General features: G+C 36.0%; 1 protein-coding gene across 1 annotated transcript in view; it reads left to right on the top strand.

The window, feature by feature from the left end:
* LOC129366320 (astrotactin-2-like) overlaps positions 1 to 14,516 on the top strand; it is a 230,661-nt gene that overhangs the window by 206,608 nt on the left and 9,537 nt on the right. Inside the window, exon 20 of the mRNA XM_055040101.1 lies at positions 8,421 to 8,562. Within this exon, the coding sequence (XP_054896076.1) occupies positions 8,421 to 8,562 (142 nt within the window). The remainder of the gene's footprint in view (positions 1 to 8,420; positions 8,563 to 14,516) is intronic.

Genomic DNA, 14,516 nt, shown 5'->3' with positions numbered 1-14,516 from the left:
AACAACTGCCCACTCAGGTAATGGTCTCTAAAATGTTATGTGCTTAACTTGATGAAAACATTGCACTGCTTTGCACTGTGATGCATGTACATTTTATTTGCTTACCATCTTGTACTCTTTAAATTGGTTTAAGGTGTGGTACATGAGAGCATTATGAAGTACACTTCATTGACAAAGCTACATTAATATATGTCCTGGCAGGCTGCTCTGTCAGGTTAGACCAAGCAACTGTCCCTTCAAATGACTTTTAAAAAATGGTCAGTTTTGTGTAACTCAGTAAATTTAGTACTTTTCAGTTTTTTATTGTTGCCATACCATTTATTGCACCTGAATATCTGAAAATTAACTTTTTTTGCTTGTTCTCATGCTGTGGTGGCTTACTCCTCCTACATGTTAGTGAGTGCACATATCTGCACAAAGTTTACTACAGTATGTATGCTTGCAAGAGAGAGAGGCAGAAAGGCGGTGTTGTGCGGACGCAGTGCAGGGAGTGGAAGACTGAGTGCAAGACTGAGTGCTGACAGTTTAACAGAGGAGGCCATCGCAGGTTTGGCAGCCCACAGGAAATATAAAGCTTGTGATTTGTTCGTTAATAAAACGCTTATGTTTTGTTTGTTTAAAAACAGTGCTGTTACCTTTACTAAAAGAAGGTTGAGTCAGGAAAGAAGGCGCAGTAAAACAAAGGCTATTTTGACTCCAAACTGTCCATGGTGTAGGCAATTACTTAAATGATGAGTTAGAGTATTTATACAAAAACATAAACACACTTTTTTTTTTTTTTTGCTCCCACTTTGTCATGAGCTCAACTGAAACATACAAACCTTTTTCTAGACACGGTATTTTTCTCAAAAATTTGTTAGTAAACACTTCTCCTTTACTGAGATAATCCATCCCACTTCACAAGTAAAGCATTTCAAGACGTTACCTTGTGGACCTCAGGAAGATCAAAATAAAATGCAACTCTTAAATGTGCAGTTTAGTCAGACAGTTTGAGTTTAGTTCATGGCAAAATGGAAGAAATAAATGTGTTTATATTTTATGTTCAGTCTATTTTGCAGGAAGACCGAGCAAGCACCTGCTGCTAGATTTGTACATAATCTGAACAGAACTGAACCAATGACGTCAGTGAAGAAAAACGACCTCACTAACAGTTGTTTTTATTCTTCTGCTACTTTCCCTCAAATTTCCTCCATAAGGGGGAAAAACACCCACGAACCCAATAACCTATAGAGTTAATGCATACACTTACTAAAACACACATATTCAGACACACACATAAGTTAACGATTGTGGCAAAGACACACAGCCTGGATTTAGCAGTCAGACTGAAATGATATGTTTGTGATAACTATTTTCCCGGGTGAGCCTTTGCAGAAAATTGCACACACCTTGATGTGAACATGGAGATGAAAACAATGAACCTTTATGTGTGGAATGTTTTATACGTTAGGATAACTCATTATATGTGCAGTTTGTTAAAAATAGATGTTCACATTTTGATTTCTAACTTTTTTGTTTCTCTGTATGGGCAACATATCAAAAAATAACATTGTTTTGGAAAATGTATGTCAATATAATAACCTCAATTCATCTGGTTTGGGAAAAGTTTGTCCTGTTTTTTTTACACCCAGCTTCCAGCTATTTGAGAGATTTAATGTTCATATTTCATTTAGTATGCCGAGTAATAATGTTCTAAACATATGAACCTGGTGTTGTTTGATGATTTTTAGTTTTAGCCAATGGTTTGGGGAGATAAGACATGTTAACTGTTGTTTTTTAATTTATATCATTTATTTATCTTAGTTGAAACTTTCAGTACGGTATAATAATGACGTTAAATGCCTATATATCCAAATGTGTTAGAAAAACACACAGTCTGTCATGGGGTGTTGCAATGTTATTTTTTTTACTCCCCTCCTGCCACCTAATGTATTCCATGCTGGGCTGGGAGGAAGAATCTCCCCTCCTATGCCCACCACACCCCTGCTTTCTCGTGTTTAGTTATGTGCTAGAGTTCTTGAAAAGGGTATTCCTTGTTTTTGTAGCAAATTTAGGCCAGTCTAGGTCAGGAACTGTTGATTTTTCTGGGCCAACACAGCCGTTTGAGAAATCTTATATGACATTGGTCTTTAAAATAAACTTGACTTGACTCTATTTGTGACTGCAGCGTAGTAACAAAGCCTGAGTTTGTTTGAATCAGAGCGGTTTCCTCTGTACACTGTCTGTCAGTCCAACTCGTCACATTCCTGTGATTTGCTATTATTTGTTCTTTATTCTGCTTATTTTAGCTTCAGCTGGCATTTGTCATGAGGTTTTTATCGCAATGTAAGCTGCAGAACACAAAATAGCTTTTACCGTAATAGAATTTCAAGAGGCTTAATTTTTGCCAGCTGTGAGCTGTTTTGGCTTTGGTATCTACAGAAATGTTGACGGACCACAGGCCTGCCCTTGTGGAACCCCTTTAGCGGGTAAAACTTTAAATGCTGTACTTCTGGGTGGGTTGAAAACATTATTCTAGAGTTAATGAATAGAACTTTGATTATCATTAGCAAATTCCTATGCGCACGTGCTTATAAGCAACCAGCTTGGATGCAGTCAAATTTTAAAGTCCTCAGTGGAAGTGAGCAAACAACCACAAATGCAGCCTTACGTGTTGGCCAGTATGTGTGCCAGTGACTTGTAAAAAAACACTTACAGTTCAGCAGTGGAATTGTTTTTGCATGTGTGAGCACATTCAATTCATCATCCTGGTTTGCTCTACATTCAAGCTACCCCTCTCATTTCTCATGGCTTGCGATCATAAATAAGAACAGTTATGTTCATCTGATCAATGCTGGCTGAAACACAGGATTGTTTTAGGTGATTCTTAAATAAATCCTTTTGTGAAGTAACAAATAGAACCAGGTTTTCTAGTAGTTTGTGCTACTTTGTTCAATGTGAGAAACTCTTAAGTTTCACTGTTACACTTTTCCCTATGATTTGGTGTCAAGTGTTTCCAAACAATAAGGCAGACAGAAGATGTTTGAAATGCTTTATTTAGATACGAGTCTTTTCTCGTCTTTTCAGTTCCTCACATTGGTACAAGCCAACCTCGCATCCATGCGGTTCTGATGAAACATGGCTATATGTACAGCAGACCTCAAAAGTTTACACACCTTATTAAAGTCCTTGCTTTTCAAGTAAAAAGACCATAAGGTATTACTTATCTCATACATTTCCACTGAAAATCAAGGAATTTTTTTTATAATGATCTTGCAACAGCTTAAGTGCACACACTTTTCAACTAATATTTTGTGGACACACCTTTGATTTAATTACAACATTCAGTCTTCTTTTTCAGGACTCTATCAGCATCTTACATATTTAATTGACAATATATGCGTAATCTGCCTTGCAATTAGCCTGGTCATGGCCTTCCTGTGCAATTACCCTTGAAAAAAGGTCTTCCTTCCAGCACAGTGTCTTTAATTGACCTGGATTCTCTTTGGTCATTTTTTGACCGGACCAATCAGCAAAGAGAAAGAGAGAAATTGTGAACAAGAATGTTGATTTTCTGCACTGTTTTAGTATTGTAGTTTGCCTGTAGTTTTAGCAAAGCTATTCAGTCTGTGTTAACAATGCTTCCAGATATTGAGCTGACATTAACAGCTGCCTCGTTCTAATCGGCACTTCTCTGTTTGCTGAATATAAGAATGTCTTTTGTCCATCCAGTGAACCCACACATTTTTGATCTGATTTAGTTCTCGATTATGCAGTCCAAATCCTTCCTTTTCTTTTAATGCAGTCATTCAGTTTTTATTTGGATGGGTTGTTGGACACTGTGATGCAGAAAAGGAAAAATAAAAAAATAAAGTCAACAAACAAAAATTAAAACTGTATTCAGAAGTTTCCCAAAGCTCATTTACAGTGAAGAAAAGAGACTCTGAAGTGTAGTCCCATTTTTGTTTGTCTCTTTTGCAGTATTCAGTTTAAACATTCTCTCACAAATTTTAAATACAGAAAATTGTTTTTAATGTAGACCCCCAACCTTAAGTGATAATTGATATAACATATTGATTAATACTGTTTGTTTTTAGTTGTAAAAAATGCAAATGCATATAACTTTTTTTTTTGTAGAATAACATGCCTTTTCAGTAATGGGGTTAATATGAAACAAAACAAAAAAAACAAAAAAAAACACAAATTATTACATTCAAAGTGGCATGTTTTGGATTTAATCTTCTGACCCACATGCAGAATCTACATGTTTTTAGGTAAAGGGACTAGGTTTATTGTCAACAGAACAAAACAATAACAGGTTTCTTGACTTCACTGGGGAGGGTTAGAATCACACGATCAGGGATGCCTGGAATCAGAGTTGGGTTATAGATGGCCTGGAATGAGTTGATTGGAGATGTAATTGGAAACGGCTTACTTCAGGGTGGTTTGATGAGGCATGGGAGAAAGGTGCCCAGGATCCTGTGTGGGGAGTGGTGACGGTGGCTCCAGAGGCGAGTGCGAGGAGGGAGGAGACAGAGAGCCAGGAGATTGTTGGAACGGAGTGGAGATGGTACTTGCGGGTGGATCCACGGGAGGGGAGAACAAAAAAACTGATCCTTCTTGAAAAAAACCTAGAGGCGGCAAACACAGAAACCAAGAAAGTTCAGGTAGGCTCAAAGGATAAATCTTAGGCAACAAGTGACAACAGGAGGTGGCCAGAAAGACTACCGGTAGACGTCAATCATCCAGCGCTGAGTGAAAGCTCTGCCGCTCTTTTATCCCCAGCACTCTGATGAGGCTGATGGACTCCATCTGTGAAGGCTCCCCAGGCTCTTCACCAAGATCCTCGCTGGAAGAGATGTGACACTCGCACTCACACACACACACACTCACACACAGGACACCTGACACAAAGCTCATATCTATACAAGGTATTATGACTTGGATTTGAAGTCAGATCTCAACAAAACAATATGATAAAACTTTTGCATGGATTATTTTGTAAGTGAAATGAATTCTGAACAGTATCCATTTTGTTCAATACCAAGCCACGTCACAGATAAGACAAATATTAGATCACTAGAGGTTATATTGCGGCTTCCAAACCTTTACCATATCCAACTTTATAATAAAATAAAGTATTCATTCTGTTATACGAGATGATGGAAGGCAAGAATAGCCACATTAAACACTATGGAAACTTCTCTTAGACCTCTCATTGGAAAAGAAAAAAACATCACATAAGTGGTGAGACCGTAACTGAAATACATATAAACTTTTTGCCAGCGAGAGCAAGAACTACCTTCTTATTGGGATGATCGATCAGAACAATCAAGCTTTATTGTGCCATATATCATTGCGATAAATGTGCAACAGAGAAAATAAATTACAACCAGTCATCTGCTGATTAATGCACATCCTGACCTGCAACACTTTCATTGTTTGTCATTGTCTGCATCATCCATATTAGAGTAGTTATCTTGACTACTTACCTTCCGGATCTTTGCACGGCCATTGAAATAGTGCAGACTAATACAGAGTTTCAATAGTGTACTGTCTGGGACAGAGACTGCCTGTTTCTGCATTATAATAGCACAGCCATTAACATTAACAGTCAGAACGTAGAAAATTACCTTTAAAAATGCATTTTTCTTTCGAAAACAAGGTTCAAAATGTATCTGAAATTCTTCCATTTCATTCAACTGCATTACAAAAAAAGACAATAAAAACAGACACCAACTCCAGGACAAGATTTTCATTGTCTTTTTTTTGCAATGTGGTTGAATGAAGTGAAAGAATATGGGAGAAATTTGGAACTTTGTTTGACAAAAAATGTCAAATCAAGGAGCGTCCTCATTTGGAGAGCCATATGGCATATTATTTAACAACTTGATATATTATGTTAAATTGTGAAAATACCTGTAAAATTTTTCAAATCAACAGACTATTTTTAACACTCATTTTAAATATCTTTTGCTTTTAAGTCTTTAGTCTTGTATGTATGAGCTATTGCACCTGCACCCCCTTTCTTGGTCAGTCAGATCAGCTGACCAGCTGCTTATGGAGGTGCCAAGGACATGGCAAAAGCTCAGGGGAGATCAGGCTTTTGCCACTGCAGCTCTTGAATTATGGAACACTTTCCCATTGCAATTTATAAAAGTCTCTTCTCCAGCCATTTGTGAATCTGCCCTTAAGGCACCCCTTTCCTCTTTGGTTTTTGACCCAGTATAAATTATTAATTTTATTTAGATTTTTTCTTGTTTGTAATATTTTCTTGTTTCAACTTTTTTTCTTTGATTTTGTTTATATATTGATCAGTTTATTTATTTTACATTGTAATATTTTTAGCATACAACAAAATTGGATATAAAACTCTAATATCTTGAACAGAATGTACTTTTTTGGTGGGTATAAGTACTGAACAAAAAGTTCATAGAAAAGTACTTTTTGTTCAGTACTTTAGTTCGTGCCTGCTGTTTTTAAAGTGCTTTATAAAGTGCTGTTTTTAAAGTTTTCTTGACTTGGTTCGATTTGGCTGGCAATAAATATTAGCTTTCTGGTCACTGGATGCTTTTGACATCACTTGCACTGTGATTGAGTTCTCTGAAGGGATTTTTACAATGCAGTTCCTCAATAAAGACTTGGCCCTCTAAAAGCCTCTTAACTTTTTGAGTCAACAACACAACTCAGTTATATTATTATAGAACCAGTGACCAGCAGCAACTTTATACCTACTTGACAAATCATCTCTATAATTACCTAAGGCAGTGAATATAAAGTGTAACAGCAGCAGATTTCAACTCTGGCATTTCAGACCTGGCTTTAATATGCCCTCTACAATAGTCATACTGTGTCAGATGTGATTGGTTAAATGGTCATTTGCCATATTTTCAGTTAAAGATTGACAGTACTCTAAATACCGTATTTAGTGATGCACTACCCTAGAAGTGTACATAAACAAGTGATGGCATCTGTTGACATTGAATTAAAACTGAAATATTCTTCTTAGTAATACAAATACTTTGGTTCTTAGAATTTTATGTTATTAAATAACCCAACAGACATTATTTCTTAATGATGCAGACAGAGTGTCAGCATAGTGTAGCACTAGGTTGAACAACATTATCATCAGGTTGCCATGATATTTCCGTAGCACTAAGATAAATTTTGTAGCAGTGACTTATATGCAGTACATAAGGCATTTCCAAGTAGTAATGCTCATGTAAAAGAGAATGATAAAACAAACAAACATAAAAAAAACATAAAAAACTAAGAAATAATTTGAGATCACACTTTGGATGCTACAATAAAAAAATATATGGAAAGGTGATGCTATTTACCTCTAGAAGCATATTTCCATACACCAGATAAATGTAAAAGTGCAGCACGGGGATCAGTCACATCATATTCAGGGTTCTAAATGTACATACTCTATATATTCACAGGGTGGACTGAATCTTAATTTAGCATGAGACCAAAATTCCATGTCTTACATATACATCTTATTTTAGAGTTGTGAAAAGTTTAAAATCCATCTAAGTAAATCCACCGTCTGTAAAAGGTGGGTTCTTTGAAAGAGTAACCCTGCCACAGCTTTGGAAGGTGTTCAGGGGCAACTTCCTGTATACAAAGCTCTTTCTGTAAAAAGGTCAACTCATTCATTTGTGTAACTCTTTTTCCCTTCCTTTTGCAACCTTTTCTTACCATCCCCTTGTGCCCCACCAGCCAGACTTACTCCATGTGTTTATAAGTTGGCCCATGTATCATAAGCTAAAACGAAGCTGCCCTTTACCTCATGTAGAAATAGCTGGAAATCCAACCATTTGAGTACTTTAAACTATTTTGACAGGTCTCTCTTTTTTTCCACCAGCCCTGTGAGTGCTGGAAACTGGTGTTGTGAGAGTCAGTGTCTGAATGAACAACTGTTCGTTGCTTGCCTTTCCTGTAAGCTGACAAGAAAAATATTTCACAGCTTACACAGCACTGTTTTGTGAGACACCAGTGTGCTTGGTGGGATGTCATTGTAACAGTACAGTGTATGTGTCTGTAAAGGAAAGAAATATTGTTTTTTTTTCATTTTTTTTTCAGAATCTATAATGTTTTGTGCAGGGGTTTCATGTCATGTTTAATTTAGCCTTAGGTTTGCTGCTGCTCATATAGCTCCCACAGGACCAAGCTGAGACAAAACATACAAAAACAGAGGGAAATGGTACAATTGATATGAAGAAAACAGCTACAAGACTAAACATAGAATAACTCTTGTGTCTGGTACTTGTTTGTGTCTAAATGCTAAAACCTGCTGCATTCATTAAAACTAAGTTACTTTTGAAACCTGATTAAGCAACATAGGGAAAGTCAATTAACTTATTTGTACATTTTTGAAACTGTATTCATTCATCATTTAATTTAAAAGATTCTTTCTCATCCTATTTCTCTACCAGGTGAGGTACTGAGCTTGAAGGATGATGTATTCTCTGGCTTGAGCTCGTCTTGTGTCGTTGCGGGAAAAAGGACCGGAGATCACCCCCAGTCTGTGATCTATTCCGTTGTCTTCAAGTGCCTGGAACCTGACAGTCTGTACAGGTAAGTCTATACATGCCTTTAGGCTTTGGCAAATAATGCAGACCTATTCAGCTGCAATGATGTTCACTGTCCCCTCCTTTGTGCCAGGTTGGAGAAAATTGTAACAAAATAAAAAATAATGTTGTGAATGTTGTTTAACATGCACTGTCATCTATTAATCAGTTGATTTATTTGTTATTCACCTGCAATATAATAACTTAATGTCTTAAAACATATACTGCATAAGCCCTGGCTGAAGAGGAAACTTCTGTTAAACTGACTCTTGGTGGTCATAAATCACCGGTTAGGCCAGGCATAAATGACACATTTGAAAACTTTCTCAAATTAAGCTCACTTGCAAAAACAGATGAGGGGAATTGAATTTGAATTTTCCGCCATCTCATTATTAACTTTAAAAGGTAGAAATAATACTACAAAAATATTGTGACTTTAGTCCAAAACCTTCAAAAATATTGGTATGCATCAAGCGTCACAAAAACTAGATTTTTACATTGTCTAAATTGACTTTTTTTCCTGCCATCAGTGTAAACAGGACAGAAAATAAATAAAGCTGTTAGGATTTTAAAACCTTTTTCTCCTTCAAATAGTCAGCCTGAATAGTTAGGTAATCATTTGACTTCATTGAATACCTCTGAGGTGGGTCTGTGACTGACTGGAAACATATTCCAGGTGTATTCTACCTCTTAACTATTGACCACTAGAGACAAGCATCACCGGCAGCCCTAACCCCAAAACAAGAGTAGACAGGTATGGAATCTGCTTGGATTATTTTGTGTCATTATTGCCAAGCTTACCTAAACAGGCCACTTTCACACCACTTTCTTTCCTAGTTTTATACTTTTCCTTTTGCAAATGTTATTTTGTTTCAAAAGAGTGAATTTGCTTCCCTTCTCCTGACCCACAGCTGGGTTGAGTTAAGCCAGAAAGCATCCATAGTCTGAACGTGGTCGATACTTGCGTTCTTTTATGTTCTCTTTTGTCAGAAGTTTAAGTGAATATAGAAGGGTCCTTGTTAAATGGTGGTGTTAATTAGAAAAGACTGTGGCAGTGGAACATCTTTAAATCCAGCCCATAAAAATCTCAAATTAAAATCATGGTAATACAGCCTTCTTTTTACTTTGCTTGACCCTGACTCTGTCTCTTTACTCACTATAATTTTACACATGAAATATCTATCCATTGTGTTTCTGGCATAAGCTTGGTGAAGTTGGCTAAAATGTTTAGAGTTGCTACTGTTTTTAAATGTCTTTCTCATGTTGGGCTCCGGTGCCCCCCCGGCAGGGTGGGGGAGGCATAGACCACAATTTGAAAAGGCCTGTCATAAAAAAATACATAAAAATGCAAAACAACTTGCTAAAAAAAACTATTGAAGAATAGAAGAGAGTAATTCAGGAGGAAATTGAAAAGTGATCATTTAAGCCAAGCTTGTTTTTGCCATGATGAATTACAAAATAAATAAAGATGACAGTCCATCAGCTGCAGTAATTTGAAAAAAGCTGTAATCAGCAAATATCTAGGCCTTTGTCTGTTTTAAGAGCCCTGTGCAATATGATGTACTTTAGACTGCACCACAAAGCTCAAGAATTACCATAAGGCTGATACAGCTAGTTTATAAATCACTGTCAACAAGAATTAAGAGTACAATGTAGTATTAATTTTTATTTTTATGTTTATTATACAAGAATATGCTACTTAGAAGGGTCAATGCAGGCTTTTGGTTGGTCTCTGATTTGCCTTTCTCTTGAGTACTATTTGTCCCCACTATGTTCTGAAATTAAGCTAAAGTACCAACAACTATGAGGGAAGCAGACAAGACCCAGATGTTGTTGTGGCTGTCACTGGACACATGAAACACAATTGCATCTCAACTTTGCTTGTCTTCTCAGGTTTTGTTTCACAGTGTCTTGGTGCATTATAGCCTCGGTTTGTTTTGAAACAGTTTCAATGTCTTTACGCAAGAAACAGCCACAACTGAAATCTTTAGGAAACCATAATCGTGTACACTGGAGCTCATTCTGTTCCCCCTAACAAGCACTGCAATGAAAATCACGACTTTGGTGTAGCAAAGGCCTTTCTGTTGGAAAGTGTAAAGCTGAGACAGGAGTTCTATAAAATTGTCTTTTATGCCAGTACTCTCTGATTTACTTTGGTAAATAACACCAGTCAATATATGTCTCAGTATGTACAGAACATGGCAGGGGATGAAAAAATGGCCCTGGCCCTTCTGGAAGTGAATGTGAAGGTCAAAGAAACATCACTAAAGATGTTATTTCAGTGTTTTATTAAATACACAATTATGTTAATTTAAAGACAACATATCCATAGAAAATAAAGAGCTACTCATTGAAATGTCTCTTTATGCGATGAAGAACAAAGATAATTTCACTTGGTTCATATTTCTGGATACCAGTGATAAAGCATTCATTTGCCTAAAACAATGTTTCATTAATATTATGCGATAATAACTGTAAGTCATAACAAATACACAAATGATACATGACTGTACAGGCCAACATTATTATCCATATTTTAAGTCTGACTGATTAAAATAAGTCTTGTAATAATTTCCTATGTTGAGTATTTCTGCACTTTTGGCTACAATTTCCCCAGCTGCTATTTAGGGAAGATGTGCTTAAAGGTTTTTTATTTTTTTACATTTTTAGTTGTTTTAATTTACAATTTTTCATATCCATCCCAAAATATTTTTACTGTGTGAGCCTTGGTGTCATTTCATTGTCTTTCTGACTGCATTCGAATCCCCCCCACCAACACCATGAGCACCACCACCCACCATTATCTCACTCTCTCTCTCACATCGTCTCTTCTCCATTCATAAAACGTCTATTCATGAACATTTTGGCTACCTCTTTTAGTGTTGACAAACTAATTTGACAACTTTCCTAATCTGTTTCTTGATCACATCTCTCTTTTCATTCTCCTTTGATGAATCTCCAAACTTCTGCTCCTTCATTCCTGAACCTGGTGCATAGTTGAGCTTATAATGCCAATAGCAAACATATTTATTATTTTGGCACATATTGGTCCTTCCACTTTTGGGCTTTTTAGCCTTTTTTCCTCACAGGTTTTCTGCCCCCTATTGCACTTTTGTGGTTTGTCAATCACTACTCATGTCTCTCTAACTCCAGTCAGCAAAATTCGATCACTTAGGTGGAACAGGAGAGGGGGTTGGACAAGGAGGGTTCAGAGATTTTATTGGATTAGTTAAATGTCCTTCAAGAAAATGAACAAACAGGATGAACCAATCGTCAACCAAGAAGGTTGACAACAATTATTTATGATATACTTTTTTGTTAAAATTACGACAGCCCGAGACCGGCCAAGAGATGAGAATTGACTCCCTGAGCATGGCCTGTTGTGCCGATGGATAGTCCACACCTGGTACATGGTTTACTCTTGTCTGTTCTCAGTCCATTTTGGTTTTACATAACATGCCTCTTTGATTATGATTATTTCCTTGTAAAACAATTTGAAGTTCTATTTTGTCTCCAACATCTTGCATCCACATCTATTCTATAACCAGGTTTGACACAAAGTTGGAATCACTATTATGTTGTAACACTGAGATATTTTCATCTTTCAACTGTCTAGATAGTTGTCAAACTTTTTTATCATAAGTAACACCTCGGAAAATACTGAGGTTTCCATATAACAACATATTTATAGACTTTAGAACAGCAACACAACAGCACTTAAATATTTTTAATTTGTTGTGTTTTTCTTCACAGAGAACCAAACAAGAAAGCAGTTTATTCTTATCCAGTAGAACAACATGGTTGGTTTAAGGGCATGATTTAGTTTAGCATTCCATTGAAAAAAAATGCATTGGAACCAACCCTGACCTCACAATCTAATATGGCTGTGTATTACTGACCACAGTAATAAACATTTTATTTGCACTCATTAAACCTTTCTCACACAGAATTCTTTGCAACCTCTGTTAGTGAACTTTCCATTATTGTTGTATACATAATTTGCATATAAACTCATTATTACTTTATATCGTTAATAAGGCCACGCTTTATACACAGCACAGCAGTAACCATATACTTCTAGTTTCTCTGCCTGCAAAACAAATATAAGTCAGATTTGATCTCATTCCCAGATGCACAGTGGTATCTTACAATTAAATAAGTATCCAACAGCACTTGTTTTTAGCTGTTGTAAATTTATGTTGATCATTGGAGTTCCTGAAATATACTCCATTCTCCATTTCACTTTGAAGTGAATACTTCTTTAATTAACTACATATATTTTTCATTGTTGGATCTGGATTATTATCTACATCAGTTAAACAACCTTATATTGAACTTATAAATGGTTGACAGCACAACTTTTTCCAAGTACCACTGAAAGCAAACTTGGTACCACAAATGGTATTTGTACTATTGTTTGAGATCAATGGACCTAAAAGGTTGAAGTGACATAAAGTTAAGAATTTGGTGGTACCCTTCCATCTTTGTTTTCCATCTAGGCTGGGCAAAACTGACAGTTAACATAATGCAACCACCACCATGCCTGACACTTAGTGTAGTATTGTTGAGTTTATACAATCCTAACTAATACAAACGTAGTTCCCTGTCTATGTATAGACTTTAAAATACTTGTGTTGGTTTACAAACTAACGCAAGTATTTTAATGTATTTTGGTATTTTTAGCACCAAAATACATTAAAGATTTTCTGTTGTTTTATCAATCTTCCGGACCATTCAGATCTCCTGGTTCTGGTCTGCTCTGCATCCCCAGAACCAAACATGGAGCGAATAGCATTCAGCTTCTGTGCACCTCAAAACTGGAACAAACTTCAAGAAAATTGCAAAACAGATGGAACACTGAGTTCCTTTAAATCAAGGCTGAAAAAATCACTTGCTTAGAGTTGCTTTTGAATAATAATAAACAGAACATTGACCAACATATTTGATGTGTATCAAATATTTTTATCATGGCTCTTGACAAAAAGTCTGAGCTATATTATGTGCAGCAAAATGTCTGTTTTTAGTTTTACAACTGTTGACTCTATGATGTGTTCATTAAGTTTTTTCTTTATATTTTCAGAATGTAAAACAGTTTATTGCTGAATAAACTTAATTGATTATCTAACTAAAAATTATTGAACAAAAATCTTTTATTTTATTTTTTCCAGAAGCCTTATGGCTTGTATTTGTGAGTAATTGCAAATTTGAATTGAGATTTATGGGTTTTGATGCCACCGACGGAGAAGATCTACAAAAAATATTTTTTTCTGCTGTTGAAAATTCAAATATAATAGAAGATAAATGTCTTCATTTTCCAGCTACACAGCTTTTTAAAGTTATTTTAAATTCACAATCTCCCATCAAATTTTAACTACATCTGAAGGACTATGGGAGAACAGCGACCCATTGTACCACAAAGTCCAATGCAGAAATCAGGCTTCCACTTGTGAAAACCTCCAAAAAAGTGGTTTCTAACTTCTTACTAAAATCTAGCTTTGTAGCATTGGTATCGATGTTTAGGCATTCTCCACAGTGATGTTTTTTTTTTCCTGATAAGAGAAGAACTTGCATCAAAATCATGTCACAGGAGACGTCTATAAAGCCAGCGCTATTTGTTTTAATCAAAAGCCTGATAAAACCTAAACTTGTATTCACTATACATTGGTTCATAAATGCAAGCTCCTTTGACCCTAAAGTTTTCTGTGAGCAAAACAAAACGGGAACAATAAAATAATATTCTTTAGTGTTATCACATGACCACACAAGCAAGGCAAGAGTTATGAACAGCACGTGGATAAAACATGTTTTCTTTGTTATTATCATGCTGCTTTTTTATGAGTGTACATGCTGTGCTACTTGTTTTAATACTTCAATAGTTCATAAGGTAATACCAGTATTATGTTTCTCCTCATCAGTTTAACTAACAGAGAAAAAAAGATCAAAATGCTTTGGTAAACATTA

The sequence above is a fragment of the Poeciliopsis prolifica genome, unplaced genomic scaffold (genome assembly GCF_027474105.1).
Source record: "Poeciliopsis prolifica strain line A6 unplaced genomic scaffold, Auburn_PproV2 SCAFFOLD015, whole genome shotgun sequence".
NCBI classification, from domain to species: domain Eukaryota; kingdom Metazoa; phylum Chordata; class Actinopteri; order Cyprinodontiformes; family Poeciliidae; genus Poeciliopsis; species Poeciliopsis prolifica.
This window is presented reverse-complemented; position numbering and strand designations above follow the sequence as displayed.